The 20,280-nt window shown below is 41.0% G+C and overlaps 1 protein-coding gene across 2 annotated transcripts in view; it reads right to left on the reverse strand.

The window, feature by feature from the left end:
• LOC124871635 overlaps nucleotides 1–19,993 on the reverse strand; it is a 26,648-nt gene extending 6,655 nt beyond the window's left edge. For both annotated transcript variants that reach the window (XM_047371096.1, XM_047371095.1), the window contains exons 1-5: nucleotides 19,858–19,993; nucleotides 14,486–14,827; nucleotides 12,548–12,637; nucleotides 11,669–11,776; nucleotides 7,169–7,510 (exon numbers count right to left, since the gene is read on the reverse strand). In XM_047371096.1, the coding sequence (XP_047227052.1) occupies nucleotides 7,169–7,510; nucleotides 11,669–11,776; nucleotides 12,548–12,637; nucleotides 14,486–14,827; nucleotides 19,858–19,894 (919 nt within the window). In that variant the 5' untranslated portion in view covers nucleotides 19,895–19,993. The remainder of the gene's footprint in view (nucleotides 1–7,168; nucleotides 7,511–11,668; nucleotides 11,777–12,547; nucleotides 12,638–14,485; nucleotides 14,828–19,857) is intronic.
• Nucleotides 19,994–20,280: the final 287 nt, after the last annotated feature.

Below are 20,280 nucleotides of genomic sequence, written 5' to 3' on the forward strand. Positions count from 1 at the left end.
CGCTTCCATAGACAGAAGAAACTGACCCTCAGACAGACGGAGTCTTTCGGCTAATCCTCCTTCATTCTGGCCGAGGTTGCTGAAACACTCCTTCACACAAACGAAGAGGATTTTCTCCACGGATGTCGACACGTTTCCATGAAAAATACATTTAACCAGGAACTCCGAAGAGGTTCTGATCCAGGAGGACGGTGTAATGACTGGTGTGGGTTAATACATCCAACAACAGAACATTTAGATTTAACCGCTTGCTGCTTCGGCGTCCTTCAACTTGAACTACAAGAATACTGCGAGAAACAAAATGGCGGATTCGCTGGATTGGTTAACAGGTGTTGTGTGAAATTCTGTTCCCCTGAAATATTCTGTTCCCCCTGTGTCGGGAGCGCGCACTGCAGCCAGAGAGGTATGGCAAGCCAACTGTGTCACAATACGCCACTTTTACCACGCGTCTGGTTAAAAGGTAACGCAAAAAACGCCGTTTAATAAGTCAGAACGCAGTAAAATACGGCGAAAATCCCATCAAAACGCCGTTTTTTACGGCGTTTAAAGAGCACCACAGAACGCTGTAAAAAACGGCGTTTTTCTGGTCACTGAACGCCGCTTTTTACGCGCGACGGCGTTCAATGTCCCGAGAAAACGCCGTTTTTTACGGCGTAAAAAGTGTCACAGAACGCTGTAAAAAACGGTGTTTTCTCAAATTAAGCAATTCTCTGCCCACACTCTTCTTATCCAGTAAATTTAAACTCCAGCCATCCAATAAGAGAAGTAGAACTGCAGACCCCACTAATTCATAACAGATCAACTGATGTTTCTTTCTGATAAATGTCATATATTCTGCAGCACTCAGTGTCAGTGTTTGCTTCTGTAATTATCTCAATATTAATTTTAATGTCTTTAAAGTCAAAAGAAGAGAAAATAAACACAATAACCTTCTGAAACAAGTGAAGATCCAGATGCAATTTTGAAATCCGAGTTGTAGCTGTAATACTATTCTCCTCCACCAGATGGCATCGCACGGGAGCTAGTCTACAGAAACGCGATCTGTGGACATTTGGTGGTTGTAATGTTATTAAATACAGAAAAATTTATCTTGTATTTCGTGTTTGCTGTTATTTTTCTATGAACAATTACTAGAAATATTCTTAATCTATTAGTTGGCATGAATAAGAACCCTAAAATAGAAATTCTCTATCTCATTATTTAGTTTTTTATACAACTCAGAAAAGGTCCTAATAAAATGATCAATACAACTATCTGATGTTCAATAACACAACTATTTTTTACATTTTTACTAATATAATGACCAATTTCCATATCTCATTAATGTAGTTATCATGTTACATATTTTCAATGAAAGCAAGACAGCCCAAAAAGGCATAAACCTGCAGTTCCTTCTGCGTGTCACAGTGCTAAATAATTATCCAGGCGCTCTTTATCTTTACTCATACATGTCTCTCAAAGTGCAAATACAATACTACAGTACAGACATCTACCGTTCATTCTTTCCTTAACACGGATCAGTCATCCTTTCCCCCTTGCAGAAAAACAACCCCAAAGCTTGATGTTTCCACCCCCACGCTTCACAGTAGGTATGGTGTTCTTAGGATCCAACTCAGTATTCTTCCTCCAAACGCGACAAGTTGAGTTTGTGCCAAAAAGTTATATTTTGCTTTCATCTGAGCACATGATATTCTCCCAGTCCTTCTCTGGATCATCCATATGCTCTCTGGTAAACTTCAGACGGGCCTGGACATGTATTGGCTTAAGTAGGGGGACACGCCTGGCACTGCAGGATATGAGTCCTTCTCGGCGTAGTGAGTTTTTTGTTATTAAATCTTTTGCATTTACCGTCATGCTGCCTTCTAGTCTGCATTCTGGGGTCCTATATCAAGTAAACCGTAACACGTTTGGCCGATAGTGTATTTGTATTTCAACCAATTATGATTTCAGAATACATTTACACATACAGTGTCTGTGAGGAGACACTCAGACAAAAATATTTTTGTAGCATATTACAAATATTAGTTTTACATTCAACTAAATCTGACACCAGTAGATGTCTTATATTTTTGTTGAGCAACACGGTTCTCAGTCTGCATGTAGAACAGGAGTGTAGCAAGAAAATGATGTGATCTGAAAGACCTTTTATGGGGTCAGCTACTTTAGGTGTAAATGCTTTGATTTTGACTGAATTATAAAACCAGATCATTTTGATGTTATGATGCAAACCCAGGTAAGCTTGCAGAGAGGGTTTTCTATTGTTATCTGGACCAGTAGCTCAGGTGAAAGTCCCTCTGTTCTCTGTCCCTCATTGTGACTCTGAAAAAACTGAGTCAACCTCTACCTCATGTTTTACTGGGTGAATATTATTGATTAGCTGTATCTTTAATTTAGACCTTACAGAGTCAGTATTTAGTGTTTTACAGCTAACTTCAGCCTAGATATCCTGCTCAGCCTCAGCCTGTTCCCACATGCTGCAGGCTACCGTTCTAAAATGAAATGAATGAAAATACACAAATAAATCATAGAAATAAACAGTGGGTAATAAAAAAAGGCAAAATAAAAAAACTTTATATTTCTAAAGTTGTTTATAGAAAAATAATAACACAACACACGTTTCTTTTCCTGTATTTAACCAGATTATAACCAACCAAAAACAGAATAGGCCTACTTAATGTACAAGTGAGGGAATAAATGTGTAGATGGAAAGATGTCTGTACTGTAGTATTGTATTTGCACTTTGAGAGACATGTATGAGTAAAGATAAAGAGCGCCTGGATAATTATTTAGGACTGTGACACGCAGAAGGAACTGCAGGATTATGCCTTTTTGGGCTGTCTTGCTTTGATTGAAAATATGTAACATGATAATTACATTAATGAGATATGGAAATTGGTCATTATTTTAGTAAAAATGGAAAAAATTGTTGTGTTATTGAACATCAGATAGTTGTATTGATCATTTTATTAGGATCTTTTCTGAGTTGTATAAAAAACAAAATAATGTGATAGAGAATTTCTATTTTAGGGTTCTTATTTATGCCAACTCATAGATTAAGAATATTTCTAGTAATTGTTCATAGAAAAATAACAGCAAACACGGTGTTGACTCTCTTGCAGCGGGTCTCTCATTATTCACCCTTGGAGCTACAGAGTCTTCCCCATCATCTGCAGCTTGTGTAGACATCTTCTCAGGTGTCTAACTTACTCCGATACATAAAACACAGGAGACATTTTCTGTTGTTGAAAATGGTAGCCACACTGCCCCCTTCTGGTTCGAACACGCACTGAGACTCGAACACGGGGAGGCTCCGCCTTTATTACCTTTTACAATAGTGTGTAACCTTCCACTCTACAAAGTAGTGCCAACTCAAAAGAATACAACAGTGGCATACATTGTACTCAACACACGGAATACAAGATTAATTTTTCTGTATTTAATAACATTACAACCACCAAATGTCCACAGATCGCGTTTCTGTAGACTAGCTCCCGTGCGATGCCATCTGGTGGAGGAGAATAGTATTACAGCTACAACTCGGATTTCAAAATTGCATCTCGATCTTCACTTGTTTCAGACAGTTATTGTGTTTATTTTCTCTTCTTTTGACTTTAAAGACATTAAAATTAATATTGAGATAATTACAGAAGCAAACACTGACACTGAGTGCTGCAGAATATATGACATTTATCAGAAAGAAACATCAGTTGATCTGTTATGAATTAGTGGGGTCTGCAGTTCTACTTCTCTTATTGGATGGCTGGAGTTTAAATTTACTGGATAAGAAGAGTGTGGGCAGAGCTTTGCTTAATTTGAGAAAACACAGTTTTTTACGGCGTTCTGTGACACTTTTTACGCCGTAAAAAACGGCGTTTTCTCGGGACATTGAACGCCGTCGCGCGTAAAAAGCGGCGTTCAGTGACCAGAAAAACGCCGTTTTTTACAGCGTTCTGTGGTGCTCTTTAAACGCCGTAAAAAACAGCGTTTTGATGGTATTTACGCGGTTTTTTACGGCGTTCTGACTTATAAAACAGCGTTTTTTGCGCGACCTTTTAAACAGACGCGTGGTAAAAGTGGCGTTTTGTGGCACAGTTGGCTTGCCATAGGGCGGATCCGACCGTCTTCACAGCGTTTCTGATCAATTTGTCGGTAAAACGACGAAACGTAATCATGTTAATGTTGTTACTTTATTTTTAATCAACAGCTCCTAGAAAAAATAAATAAATACAAAATGAACCTGGTCTTGTGAGTTTTCTTTGCACAGTTTCGTGTTGTTTGTCTTTTCCAACTTGTGTCATGTTCACTTTAACCTGACAGACATCAACCAGCCACCAAACACTGTTTTCCAACACGTCGTGTTTATTTCTACTTTTTTATTACTGATATCATGGCCTCCCGAACTACTGCCCACAACTCGGAAACCGTAAGGGCTATCAACGTCATTCTTGGACCATTTTTATCAGAACAGAGAGGAGAACGAGAATATCAATCCTTTTCTGTTGAAAATATAATAATAAAGACACAACACTAGGTGAAAAGAAAAGGGAAAAAAGGAGAAAAACACAAAAATGCCTGAACATGCTCTCGAACAACATCTAATAACTCGGAAACTATAAGGGCTATTGATTTGATTCATGCACCGTGTGAATCAGCAGGCCTTGTTGAACAATCATGGAAGTTTTCAAATTTCTACAACAATCTGTCTGGGAGGTGTGAACCTGTGAAGAAGTGGATAATTTTGACCTTTTTTAACCTGACCTGAGCTATCTCTGTAGTTATGCTGCTATAGGCTTAGGCTGCTGGAGGACATAATGACCACTTTCACTCTCTTCGCTACATTCTCACACTACTCTCCAATTTTGCACTATTTGCTGTTATTTCAGCTTTTAACTTCATGTTCTCTCTATTCTCTTCCTAGAAGCTACACCTGGCCTGACTCTGTGTCTACCTGTGACACCTTTCTGGAGAGGGGCATCGTCCAAGCTTCTACTGGCAACAACTTAATGCTCACCCTCTACCGATGATCCACATGGCCCTGTCTTTTAGTGTTTAACCCTTTCTCTCTCCTAGACATGGCGACTGAATGAGCTTCTACTGTGACTAACTCTATGTGCTCTTTTTCAGACTCTAACCTTGAAAACTGGCTCAGAGTTTATCTGTTCTTTCTTTCTAGGTGAAACGACTAAAGGAGCTACATCCATTAACATTTACTTTTCCTTCCCATAGAAAGTACTCCTGGATCAGTGCTTATTTGTTCTTTTTGTGTCTCTGCTCTGTTCTCTCAAACCCCCAGTCGGTCGTGGCAGATGGCCGCTCACACTGAGCCTGGTTCTGCTGGAGGTTTCTTCCTGTTAAAAGGGAGTTTTTCCTCTCCACCGTCACTACATGCATGCTCAGTATGAGGGATTGCTGCAAAGTCAACGCCAGTGTCCACTGTCTCTACATGCTCATCCAGGAGGAGGGAATGCTACAAATCTCTGACTCGATGCAATCTGCTGGGTTTCCTTAGACAGAAAAACGTTTTATCCAATTTGAATAAATAACTGAATCTGACTGCACTGTTCAATGGTTAGGATTAATTGGAATGTATGAACCTGACTGTTGTGAAGTGCCTTGAGACAACATGTGTTGTGAATTGGCGCTATATAAATAAACGGAATTGAATTGAAATGCTTGATTTTATGTTAAGAAAATATGGGCCTAAAAGCATTGAGTGCATTCATTAATTTTAGCTTGTAGTGCAACTTTTCTTTTCTTTATTTTCCTTTTTTTAACTTTATCATGCCACTGCAATGTACTTTCTTATGTTTTTTGTAAAGTACTTTGAATTGTCTTGTTACTGAAATGTTCTTTATAAATAAACTGGTCTTGCCTTGATGGTTTATGCTGGGATATAAGAGCTGTTTTAAACCAATAATATTATTGGCCTGATTGATCACCTGTTTAGTTTGTTACCGTACCAAGATGTTATATTAAGGAGAGAACGCTCTCAGTAAATGACCTATAAACCAGGGTCATCATGTGTCGTTGTCTTGGGCTTTTAAAAGTTTAATTTGGGTGGAACTGGAAAGAAAGTCTGTTATCCTAATTTTACTCAAGTATTTAAATTAGTGACCTGCATTACTTTAATTTTCACAAACTACAACATAACTAAATGAAAACAGGTTTCCAACATGTTCAGCAGCTTGTTAAAGCAGCTCTAACATCACTTCAGGATGAATAAACTGTAGAACCAGCTTCCTCCTGATCACTCTCAGGTCCAGCAGAACCTTTTCATGCTCAGATCTTCAGCCAGAGACTCAAACATCTGAACTGGAAACCATCAAAAATGAGGAATCCTAAAGAAATCCCAATGATGAATTCCTCCAACCATCCATGTTAAAACTCCTAACTTGTTCTGTTGAACATTTAAACTGTTAACCTGTTAACAGAACTTTTACATTCTTTACAAACTCTATAAATACATCTGCACATATTGTTCTTTTGTTTTATCCTTTTTATCCTTGTTTCCTGAATCAGTTTTATTTGTTCATGTTGCTGCTTCAGTTTGAAGGTTCTCATGGTCCTTCTGTTCTCTTAGTCCTGGACACAAAGGCTTTTCTCTGCTGTTTTCATTACCAACCTATCATGATGACACCACCACAGTTATCACCTGCATTATGTTTCCTCACCTTCAGCATCTGCTGACCTCGCTCTGTGGTTTTATGTGACGTATCGATTCGTGGCTCAGTTGCTGCCTGTCTTCCACTTTGTTATAATATAACTAACAGTTAACTGTGGAATATTTACTAGTGAGGATATTTCATGACTATCATGATGCTGTAATTTACTAACCTTCTGACAGCGATCCATTCTATCACTGATGTTTGTAGAAGCAGCCTGCATGTCTACCTGCTGGATTTATACACCTGTGGTCATGGAAGTGATTGAAACACCTGAATTCAATAATCAGATGGAGGAACCTGGAATACTGGAAAATGTTTCATTTCCTTCTTGTTGGATTTTCATTTGTTGTTGTGAGACTTGCTGAACAAAGAAGGAAGAACTGAGCTTCACAGAGAGAAGATGTTCTCTATGTATTATTGTTTTATGACACCTGGATTCAATAATTGGAGGGTGTGACCCAATACTTGCACATAGAGGGTATGTATACACCAAGGTAACTGACCTCTGACCTGTAGCTGAACGTCTGACAGTATTTCTTCTTTATCACCAATCATGCTGCAGACGTAGTTTCCGATGTCAGAAGGTTGTGGTTCTCTCAGAGTGAGGCTGAAGTCACCAGAGTCTTGAGCATCGAGTATCAATGATGTTCTTCCTCTGAAAAGCTGATTTTGTGCAAGTTTGTCGTCTCCTTCTCTACGTAGATGGACAATATTGGGATTGAGATCCAAGCGGCTCCATTTCACTGTGACAAGCTCTAATAATTCTTTGCTGTACTGGCAGGGCAGCACCACAGATTGGACCCCCTTATAGACCCCCACCGTCGCAGTCAAAGAGTCCTGAGAGGCTGGAAGGACAAATAAACAAAATACATGTTTTATTTTAGTTTGTTAAATTAGATACATTCAAATCAAAGACATTTATCTATTCATCATTTAATTCTCTAATTATCAAACTGGCTCAGTTCCCTGCATTCCTACATATTTTGCAGTTATGAAGGAAAAGGGAAAAACTCAGTGATAGCAAAATTTAAAATGCTTTTGTCCTTCTGAGGTGATGATCTGTCTGACCTGACAATGGCTTCCACCTTCCTTCCTGCTCCCTCCTGCTGGTCATCTCCACTGTATTTACAAGCTAAAGGGGGAATGTTTATCACAGAGGAGCCGAGACGTCTAGGAGGGAATTAATTCAATGTCTCACCTCTGCTCTTATTAGAGGGGGGCTGCATTGGGATTTTACAATGCTGATATAAGTACACGTTTCCCCTTTGTCTGGACAGAACAGATTCGGCTCATTTCAGTAAAGCGTCTGATTCTGGAAATCTGTCTCCCTTATGAGGCTAAATTAATAAAGCTGATTGAGTGATGATCATTGATCTCCTTCTTTGGTAAATATGATTTTTTTCCACTACACTGTATACCTATAATGCTGTCCCAGAAAAACAGCACCAAGTAAATTTGTTTCTTTTGTTACCTTTCTGATAGTCTGGGCAGGATGAAGTAGGTTAGAAGTAAGGCGATCTAGGGTCACCACTGTTTTAGTTCAATGTGTTTAACTGTACGTTGCATGCAAGGTTTTATTGAAAGCTGGTGCTGAACTGTGTTTTTGACCAGCTGATCCTAAATCAGCAAGGAGTTTAAAGTTGAATTGTTGAAGTTATTTGGAGTAAGTCCATGACCCAAAGCCCCCCTCTAAGTGAGGATTTGTTTTTATTTTCTCACTTAGAATTTTGTGAATCTTCTGTTTAGCAGGTCTCATTTGTTCCAGAGGGGTTTTTATTTTTATACTGCAGCTGCTCCAGTCTTTTTTGTTCTTCCTGTAGACCTAATAGTTTATTTTCTCTAGTAGCACATTTAGCTATAATTTTACCTCTATGCTTTGCTGCATCCCATAAGATTGTAGGACTAACTGCTCCATTATCATTTAGTTCTATATGTAGGTTTGAGTTCTGTGACTATTTCCATTTTAAATGAGGTACTATTTAATAAACCTGTGTTAAGCCTCCATAAAGTATTTTTAGGACTATTAATTAAATTAATCTTCATAGTTAATCCAGAGTGATCAGAGAGGTATCTCTGCTCTATTACTCTGTGAAGATCCTTCCTGAATTTAAAGAAATAATTGATTCTAGAGTGAATATTATGCCAACCTGAGTAAAAGCTGAATTCTCCATCATATTCATGCAGATATCTCCATATATCTCCATATATCTCCATATATCTCCATATATCTCCATATATATATAAGTCCCAATTCTTGCAAGGTTTTGTGAACTTGTTTTTAAAGTGAGTCCTTCTCCGCTCTCAGATAGTTGTGTCAATAAAGTTTATTGGGTTTGTATACATTTTAGTCTTTAGGATCTTTTGTTAGTAGACACACAATTTGTTTTTGTCCCTGAGGACATATGTTATGTCAAGGTATATCCTTAGGGAAAAAAATGTGTGTCTAATAACAAAATAACCTATAGTTGTGTGAAGTAAATTAAAAATCACCTGCACCTTTACATGTACTATTTACTTTTGCAGCAATAAAGCTAAATACCTCCTTAAAAAATATATTACGACTAGTAGAGGGTGCATAGATTTTAGATAAAGTGACGTCTTCCTGCTCCAGTTTCCCTGTTAACAAGATAAATCTACCCTCTTTATCTTTATGCTCTGCAGTAGGATAAACACTGATAGTGTTAGATATAATAATGGCCACTCCTCTTTTCTTAGTGGATCTGTGTGAAACAATATAGAAGTTTTTAAAATCCATTTTCTTCAATTTCTCATGTTCTGCATTTGATAAATGTGTTTCTTGCAAGAAAGCAATACCAGTTTGCTCTTGTTTTAACTTTGCGATGATCCTGCTCCTCTTAATAGGATTTGTTTATGCCGTTCTCATTTAAGGACTGCATATTATAATACTGCATACACTCCCAGCATTATTGACATGTTTTCCTGTGTTACTTCACCCCTAGCCCTTAAAATCGGTTCATCGTCACTCCTGTTTTGAAGGGGGTCAGAGCCCCTACCTTCATGCTGACCAGGAAGAGGCCACCCAGCAACGCTCTAGGCTGCATTAATCAGCGAGTCTCAAGCTCTTTATATGAAGTCATTAAACGTTTCTTTGCAGGGGAGGTAAGAAACATATTCCTCCATAGTGATATCTTCTCTTTCTGGCTGCTGAAACACTTTCAGCTTCTCCCATGTGCTCTCTCAGAGACCAGGCATGTTCCCACCTCGTCACGCTCCCACAATATTTGTTGGCAGACGACTGTAGATCATCTCCAGGATGACTTTGGATTTTATTGCTGACATCAGTCCCAGAGAAGTCTTTGAAATAGAAACTACTGAGTAAATCAATTAACCTGGATGGCATTGAATTGACCTCCGGTAATAAAGTAAAGAACCTTGGTGTTATTTTTGACCAGGACATTTAAATCCCATATTAAACAGGTTTCTAGGATTTCCTTCTTTCATCTCCGGAACATTACCAAAATTAGAAATATCCTGTCCAGGAGTGACGCTGAAAAACTGGTCCATGCATTTGTTACTTCAAGGCTGGACTATTGTAATTCTTTACTATCAGGATGTCTACAAAATGCAGTTAAAAGCCTTCAGCTGATTCAAAATGCTGCAGCAAGAGTTCTGATGAAAATTAAAAAGAGAGATCATATTTCTCCTATTTTAGCTTCCCTTCATTGGCTCCCTGTTAAATCCAGAATAGAATTTAAAATTCTCCTCCCCACATATAAAGCCCTTAATGATCTAGCTCCATCATACATCAGAGATCTGATTGGTCCATATGTTCCTAACAGAGCACTTCGTTCTCAGACTGCAGGTTTACTGGTGGTTCCTAGAGTCTCTAGAAGTAGAATGGGAGGCAGATCCTTTAGTTATCAGGCTCCTCTCCTGTGGAACCAGCTCCCAGTTTTAGTCCGTGTCTACTTTTAAGGCTAGGCTTAAAATTTTCCTTTTTGATAAAGCTTATAGTTAGAGTGGCTTAGTTTATCGTGAGCTATCTCTGTAGTTAGCTATCTATGTGCTCTCTTTCATCCTCTAGACTTGAAAACTGGCTCATAGTTCATCTGCTTAGCTGTCTTTCTCTCCTAGATGAAGCCACTAAAGGAGCTACTACCAATAATGTTTTACTTTTTTACTTTTTCACATAGAAAGTACTCCTGTATCAATGCTTCTGTCTGTTCTCTCAAACCCCAGTCGGTTGAGCCTGGTTCTGGTTCAGCTGGAGGTTTCTTCCTGTTAAAGGGGAGCTTTCTTCTCCTCTGTCTCTACATGCTCACCCAGGAGGAGTGATTGCTGCGAGTAACTGACTCGATGCAATCTGCTGGGTTTCCTTAGATGGAAAAACTTTGTAACCAATTTGAATAATTGACTGACTGGTGGCCTGTCTACAGGTGATCCAAAACTTGGCTGCCAGGATCCTGACACACACTAACAGCAGAGTCCATTCCTTCAAGACGTCGAGAGAAAGGTGTGGCACCACGACAGGCTTCTCCATTCATCCTTAAACCATCCAGGAAACCAGCTGAACCCCAAATCTCTCAGGGCTACTTGATTAATACTCCTGTCGTTCTAAGAAAGACTAAAGTCCAGAATCTACAACGTCTACTGAACGTCTTTATATACATGTTTAGTCTCATCTCCATCCAAATATTTGGTAGCTGGTTGGCAGCGTGCGAAGCTTCGACCTCGCAAATCTACAGAGAAATACGCTATGGTTTTTTGTGCCGTGTCACTAGATACTTTAAGCCACTACCGTAATACTACAGTACTTTCCATCATGAATTTGTACATTATCTGAGTTTTCATTCACCCACAAAGGTAAACTGGGGTTAATGTGGGTTCAGTTGTTGACCATGAAACCATGGCAACCCTGAAGCTTCCTTCACCTTTCTGCTTCAGCTCATGGTTCACTGTCTGAAATGATGACAGTCTGTCTAAGGAAAACTCACCAAACCAGTAAGAAATCAGCATTGATACGGCGGTAAAAAGGAACTTACCTGACATGAAATGATGACGGAAATGAACCAAAAGGCCACCAGAAACAGCAAGAACAGCCAGCAGAACCAGCAGAAACAGAACAACTGTGATCCAAGTTGAAACAATTCCTGGAGAAAAACAGATCAGTTAGATTTTAGACACACATGCCATTTTATTTTTGACTGAAAAATGCAATAGTTTGCAGAATTATGTTAACATATCTCAGAGTTTCCTTTAAAACTAGAATACAGTTGTCTTTGAAGATTGTGAAAAGTTTTAGTAATAATGTTCTTAATATGGACGTGGGAAAGTTTTGCTTTTTAGAGGCCTCCTTCATGAAATAACTTGAAATTAAGTGTTAAATGAAAAAAAGCCCAATCAAAAACTTTATTTCAACTGACTCAGATACAGGACCAGGTACTACCAGGAGCAAAGAAGAGTACGACCAGGACACAACGGGAAACAAAGACAACTAAGGAACTTGAATACAAACAGGAAATGCAGGGAGAACCAATGAACAGAGAGGACCAGGTAATCAGGGGAACTAGGAACAGGTGTGGGTCAGACTGCATTGAGACAGAGGAAGAGAAACCAATTAACAAGTCAAAAACACAGAACTAAGGGTAAACTAAGGACCAGAACAGGAGAAATAAACAAAAACACAAACTTAAAACACAGACACTGACTGGATAGAACACATAAGAGTAAATTGTTGGCGCTGTTTGGTTTATATGTGGACTGACCCTCTGACTTGTATTTCACTCTACCATTGGTGGTGCTGTGGGGGGAAATCTATATAGGTGTTAAGGTGAAAGGGCAGCATGGTTGGGTGTTGGGAGGTTATACGGTTTTTATTGCTCTCTGTTGTATACATACATTATTTTTGACATTAACCTTACCACGTATAATGCAGACATGAAAAACAAGACCCAGCAGAACCAGCAGAACCAGGAGAACCAGGAGAAATGTGGCCCATGTTGGACTTTTTTCTATAGAAAAACATAAAGACCAGTTAGATCTCAGACACACTGTTTCATTTTTGTCTGAAAAATGTTAATGTTTGCAGAATTATGTTAACATATCTCAGATTTAAACATTAGCAAAGTTTTTAAACATTGTGAAAACTTTTAGTAGCAATATTCTCAATATAAATGATGCAAAGCATTTTTTGGGGCTTTTGCTTTTTAGAGGCCTTCTTCATGAAGTAACTTGAAATTAAGCTTTAAATTGTAAAAAAAAGAAAAGGTATATAGTCAGAATTTACATAATTAGAACCAGATTTTGTCCCAATTATTGCATTTTAAGAACTCAGTTAAGTTCTAGTTATTTATAGTGTTGATTGACAACAAATCTGTTTTACGGTAATTTACTACAAAAACAAAATCAATATATAAACATAAAGGTAATATATAATGTCAGGTCTTTATTGTCTAATAAATATACATAAAATTGAAATTTCTCTTTAGCATCAAGCAAGAAAAGACCAGAGAAATAATCCTAAATGAAGAACATGGATAAAATAAATAAGTTAAGAATATAAATCCAAATATTCACATATAGTCATAATCAATAAATTAGAATAAATGCTATAATGAAGCTCGTTTGTCAGATTAAAAGGACTTAGACTCTTTCAGTATTTCCTTGTTTAAAAAGTTACAAATGGAATAAAATATTTCTGATGGTTTCTTAATGCTAATGGTGCTTTAAGTCTTCTACCAGATGGCAACAACTGAAACAATGAGTAACGAGGAGGAGAGGAGTCTCTATTGACCTGATGGTTTATGCAGGGATTGGTTAAATCATTTCTGGAGTAAAAACTGTTTTCATCCAATAATCTTACAGGCCTGATTGATCACCTGTCTAGTTTGTCCTTTAATATGACCAAGATGTCATAATAAAGGAGAGAACGCTCTCAGTGACCTATGAACCTATAAGCTTTGATCCATGATGGTTGCCTCGGTACTTTGCTCGCTAGTATTTTGTGTATTTTTGTGTCGTTTCTTGCCGCTTCACTTTCACAAGAGAGCAGCTCTTAAGCATCAGGGAGTTTCTCCCTGGGCATTTTCTCCCTGATCTTTATCGAACCAGAGATTTTTTCAAAGATCCTGGTTGGAACCGCGGCAGTCGTCTATGGGATCTACCGAAGATGCAGGCGAGGTAAACTAGCAGGAAAGCTCGTCAAACTCAGCCAGAGGGGCCTGTGCGCTCTGCTCCCATCCATCCATCTGGAGAACATCTGCTCCTTTCTTAACCCAGCTGACAAACTGCTCCTTCTCTGCTCTTCTGTGGGTGTTTCTCAGAGAAAAGCAGGGAGGTGGGATATGCTTTTATATAAACGAAGGCTGGTGCACTGATATCACATTGCTACTGAAGACATGCAGTCCTCACCTAAAGTAATTTTTTATAAACCCTTTTATTTACTGAGGGAGTTCTCCTCATTCATTCTGGTCAGAGTTTACATCCCTCCATCCTGAACTTCAGAAGCAGAAAGAGAGCTCGCTGACCTGACAACAGACAGGGAGAAAAAACACCCAGACTTCATTGTTCTTGGGGATTTTAACAGCATAAATCTATCTAATGAACTACCTCGATATAGACAGCATGTTAATTGGCCGACTAGAGATTAGAACGAACTGGACCACGGTTACACAGCTTTAAAAGATGCATATAGTGGGTTTGGACTGTCTGATCACTGCCTGTAGAAGCAGCCTCCATGTCTACCTGCTGGATTTTATACACCTGAGGTCATGGAAGTGATTAAAACACCTGAATTCATTAATCAGGAGGCATGATGAAAATATAGTGTGTGTGAATATATTTACACCAAGATAACTGACCTCTGACATGCAGCTGGATGTCCGACAGCGTTTCTTCTCTTTCATCAATGATGCTGCAGGTGTAATCTCCGCTGTCAGAAAGTTTGGGTTCTTTCAAAGTGAGGCTGAAGTCTCCAGAGTCTAGAACATCAGGTCTCATTGATGTTCGTCCCTTGAAAAGCTGATTTTGTGCATCTAAATCATCTCCTCCTCGCCACTGATGGACAGTATTGGGCTTGAGATCCAAGCGGCTCCATTTCACTGTGAAAGTCTCTAATAATTCTCCGCTGTACTGGCAGCTCAGAACCACAGATTGTGTGTCTTCCTGGACCTCCACTTCTACAGTCAAAGAGTCCTGAGAGGCTGGAAGGACAAATAAACAAAGGTTTTAATTATCTGTGTTAAATTAAATACATTTAAATCAAAGACATTTATCTATTGACCATTTAATAAATCAAGCTGGCTCAGAATTACCTGCATTCCTACATATTTTGCAGAGTTATGAAGGAAAAGGGAAAAACTTCAGAAAATGATTCAACAAAGTCTCACTTTCAAAATTTCACCACATCAGCTTAGGTTTATCTCTCACTACAGTTTTTCATATGTGAATAATATTATAGTTGAGGAAACTAGAGGCAGAGAATATGTTAATGTGTTAATGTGGTACTCTATAAAAATGTATTACTTTCTTTATTTTTTGTTTCTCTTGTTTTTCTCTCATGGTTCAGCAGGCTGGGGCTGCTGGCGATGGCAGCTATTTGCCAAACGTCCGAATGCTGACTGAGTGAGACTTCAGTCAGCATTGCTGTAGGAGTTATTGTCCATCGTGTGCTGATGTAATGGACTGTTTTGGACCACTGTTATGATTCTGCACTGGTTGTCTGCATCAACTCTGTCTGCCTGCTCTGGCTGTAGCTTTTAGGAGGATTGGTTTCAACTGCTCCTTCCCAGCCAACTCCCTAATTACTCCTCATGTGCTCCACCTGTGCTCCTGCCTTTATATACAGCTCTCTATCAGACAACCAGTACCAGATTATCAAAAACCTTGTGTCAGTAAATGTTCTTGCCTGCCTGCCTGATTCGGATCTTGTTTTTGCCCCCTGGATTTCCCTGCTCTGCTCTCTTTGGATATTCTCTTGGCTTCTGATTTCTGGACATAGACGTTGCTTTTGCCTCCACTACCGCCCTCTGCCTAACCATTGGAGTTGTCTGCCTGAATCTGCCTCCCCGTTCATAACCTTGCTTCTGGCCAACGATTCAAGCCTCTCCCTTGATCCTGTCGTCTGGTTCTGTCCTCCCGGTTCTGACCCTGTTTCTGTCTACTGACTACAGCATTCCCAACATTCACTGGGTTTGCAAACCTGAGAACCTGTGTGACACAAACCTGCTGTCACCAGACGACCACACTGAGGAGCTGAAATTCAGTTTCCTGAGTCTCCCACGGATTCTGAAAAGTTTAGTGGCTTTATTTCTGAGTTTGACATTATTCTCAGTTCTCTGTTCAGTCACTAACCAATCTGTCTGTCCTCAGAGGTTCCTGTGTCTACTGCTGGTGGTTTCCTACTGCTGGTGGTTTCCTACTGCTGGTGGTTTCCTACCAAATGCCTTCCAGAGATCTCAATGAATCTTATCAGTTGTGTCCAGCTGAAATTTTGGGTCCTTTGAACTACCTGTTTCATCCACATTGGAAACCCTTACAAACTTACCCTGCCAACTGCTAATGTAAATAAATGAGTCTGAAGTCAACGGCTCCATGCAATCAGCTGGGCTTCATTAAGCCTTTCTTTGTATCAGTTATCACCATTGTTGATGCCTCTGTGTTATATGTTCTAAGATGGGACTTTCTGGTACCGCTGACATGAAAGGTTCAGAGTATATTTGGGTAAGAACTGTTTTAGAATGAATTTTGGATCTTACTACTGCTCTGGAATTTGTGGACATTCTGGTCAAAGGTGCGCTCACCTTTGTTCACGCGGTGAAACGCCGGAAGAGAGGGAAACGGGCTGGGGTGCTGGTACGTCTTCGCCAGCGTGGACTACGAACACGTTACCTGGAATATTTCTCTCTAACGTGCGCTCACTTCCCAACAAAATTGAGGAACTACAACTGTTGTTGGGGAAAAACAGGGACTTTTATTCATCGGCAGTTTTGTGCTTCACGGAGACGTGGCTGTGTGGATTAATACCGGACTCTGCGCTGCATCTGGCAGGATTCCAGCTCTACAGAGTGGACAGAGACACGGAACTCTCCGGCAAAGCGAAAGGTGGAGGAATCTGTTTTTACCTCAACAGTGGTTGGTGCAACGACATGACAGTGATTCAGCAGCACTGTTCTCCAGACCTGGAATCCTTCATCATAAACTGTAAGCCTTTCTATTCCCCCCGTGAGTTCGTTTCGTTCATCCTGGTCGGTGTTTACATCCCGCCGCAAGCTAACGTGCAGGTCGCACAGCGCATGCTCGCCGACCAGATACTGAGTGTGGAGCGGACCAACCCGGACTCCTTAGTTATCGTCGTTGGCGACTTTAACAAAGGTAATCTCACCCACGAACTCCCCAAATATAGACAGTTTATAAAATGTCCGACCAGAGAGGACAACATTCTGGATCACTGTTACACCACCATCAGAGACGCTTATCACGCCGTCCCACGTGCTGCACTGGGCCAATCCGACCACATCATGGTCCACCTGATTCCTGCATACAGGCAGAAACTAAAGCTCTGCAAACCTGTTGTGAGGATGACAAGGAAGTGGAGCAGTGAGGCTGTGGAGAATCTCCAGGCGTGTTTAGGCTGTACAGACTGGGATGTGTTCAGGACTACTACCAACAGTCTGGACGAGTACACAGAGGCTGTGACTTCCTACATCAGCTTCTGTGAGGACAGCTGTGTACCATCATGCACCAGGGTGAGTTACAACAACGACAAACCCTGGTTCACAGCTAAACTCAGAAGGTTAAGACTGGATAAGGAAGAGGCCTTCTGGAGTGGGGACAAAGACATATACAAAGAGGCAAAGTACAAGTTTGGCAAGGCAGTGAAAGAGGCCAAACGACTGTACTCTGAGAAGCTCCAAAACCAGTTCTCAGCCAACGACTCTGCGTCTGTCTGGAAAGGGCTCAAGCAAATCACCAACTACAAGCCGAAAGCCCCCCACTCCATCAACGACCGACGCCTCGCCAACAACCTGAACGAGTTCTACTGCCGCCTTGAAAGACAAAGGGAGAGTCCTGCAACCATCCCCCACGACGCCCCCCAACAGCTGCAGCCACAATCCACCACCCCCATCTCTCCAACCTCAAGAGGGGCCTTGGCACCTCCAACCCCCACCCTGAAGTTCCCCCCCACCAGCCCCCTACCCACGCCGAGGACGGCTCTTTCCATCCAGGAGAGGGACGTCAACAAACTCTTCAGGAGACAGAACCCCCGGAAAGCTGCTGGTCCGGATTCTGTCTCACCAGCCAGCCTGAAGCACTGCGCTGATCAGCTGTCTCCAGTCTTCACAGACATTTTTAACACCTCACTGGAGACATGTCATGTGCCACCCTGCTTCAAGTCCTCCACCATCGTCCCTGTTCCCAAGAAGCCAAAGACCACAGGGCTTAATGACTTCAGACCCGTCGCCCTGACCTCTGTGGTGATGAAGTCCTTTGAGCGCCTTGTGCTCTCACACCTAAAAGACATCACCGACCCCCTCCTGGACCCCCTGCAGTTTGCCTACAGAGCCAACAGGTCTGTAGACGATGCAGTCAACCTAGCCCTTCACTTCATCCTCCGGCACCTGGACTCCACAGGAACCTATGCCAGGATCCTGTTTGTGGATTTCAGCTCTGCCTTCAACACCATCGTCCCAGTTCTGCTACAGGAGAAGCTCTCCCAGCTGAGTGTGCCTGACTCCACCTGCAGGTGGATCAGTGACTTCCTGTCTGACAGGAAGCAGCGCATGAGGCTGGGGAAGCACGTCTCTGACTCCCTGACCATCAGCACCGGTTCCCCCCAAGGCTGTGTTCTCTCTCCTCTGCTCTTCTCTCTGTACACCAACAGCTGCACCTCCAGTCACCAGTCTGTCAAGCTTCTGAAGTTTGCGGACGACACCACCCTGATCGGACTCATCTCTGATGGTGACGAGTCCGCGTACAGATGGGAGGTGGACCATCTGTTGGACTGGTGCAGCCAGAACAACCTTGAGCTCAACGCTCTAAAGACAGTGGAGATGGTTGTGGACTTCAGGCAGAACCCAGCCCCACCTGCCCTCATCACCCTCTGTGACTCCACAATTGACACTGTGGAATCTTTCCGCTTCCTGGGAACCATCATCTCCCAGGATCTCAAGTGGGAGCCAAACATCAGCTCCCTCATCAAGAAAGCCCAGCAGAGGATGTTCTTCCTGCGGCAGCTGAAGAAATTCAACCTGCCAAAGACTATGATGGTGCACTTCTACACAGCCATCATTGAGTCCATCCTCACCTCCTCCATCACCATCTGGTACGCCGCTGCTACAGCCAAGGATAAGGGCAGGCTGCAGCGTGTCATTCGGTCTGCTGAGAAGGTGATTGGCTGCAGTCTACTGTCGCTCCAGGAACTGTACACCTCCAGGACCCTGAAGCGGGCAGGGAAGATTCTGGCTGATCCCTCCCACCCCGGTCACAGACTCTTTGAGACTCTCCCCTCTGGCAGGAGGCTGCGGTCCATCCGGACCAAAACTTCACGCCACAAGAACAGTTTTTTCCCATCTGCCACCAGCCTGGTTAACAAAGCCCGGAAACCACCGTGACACTCTCCCTTTCACCCCCCCCTTTTTTTTTTGCTGACAGGACACCTGTAACCTGTAACTCTATGCGTTACATTAACGCTCAGCATGGACTCCTGCTTTACTTGCACTGCTTTACTTGCACAATGATCACCTGCACTGTTGTATTGCTCTTGCATCTTATACTGCTCTATATTTACTCTCACTCACTTAAAACTGTACACATATATTTATATTATATTGTAGATATGTTTATACTGTTTAATTTGTACTGTATTGCACCGACTACGCCAAAACTAATTCCTGTATTTGTTACAGTATGCAGAGGTCTGAATTTAATCATGATATCATATGTTGTTAAGCTTCTACAAGAACATAATGCTACAAGGAAGCCATTTATGTATCTGCATAATTCAGGTACTATCAAGATACTCTTTATTTACCATAAATAATGACATTAATCACAATAAACTGAGGAGAATTACATATTTGTCTTACTGAAATCAAGGTTCTACATTTGAAAGTATTGCTGAGTACTGGTATGTAAATGTATTTACTAGTAATTACTTTACTGACTGTGAAGAAGAGGAGAAAAGAACATCAGCTGAATAAACTTTAGCTTGGAGAGAGGAAGAAGATCTTACCGTAGAGGAGGAAGACAACCACAGCAAACAGCTCCATCTTCCTATATTTACAAACACCAAATCCTGACAAAAGATTTCTTCATAATTCACTGAAACTGTTTCTCTGGACAAACTGAAAGCAGACTAAAGTTTAACTCTGCTATTAATCTAAGGTCTCCCAGTAGAACCAGTTTTCAATGTTCCGGGTTGGATCAGAGCCGCTGTTGGAATGTCAGCAACCAAGTCTGGACAGGAATGACAGATTAAATGATGGTGAGATCAACTAGTGAAAATCTATGAGCAACACAGATGTTGCTCTATAGATAAACTGATTTAAACTGAATTAATTTCATTTCTACTTCAAGTTCATTAAGCTTTCAGCTCCTGATATCCTGATATATATTTCTTCCTACACGGTATGAAAATGAATGCATTTTCCCCTCA

Source organism: Girardinichthys multiradiatus, chromosome 7 (assembly GCF_021462225.1).
Source record: "Girardinichthys multiradiatus isolate DD_20200921_A chromosome 7, DD_fGirMul_XY1, whole genome shotgun sequence".
Lineage (NCBI taxonomy): Eukaryota > Metazoa > Chordata > Actinopteri > Cyprinodontiformes > Goodeidae > Girardinichthys > Girardinichthys multiradiatus.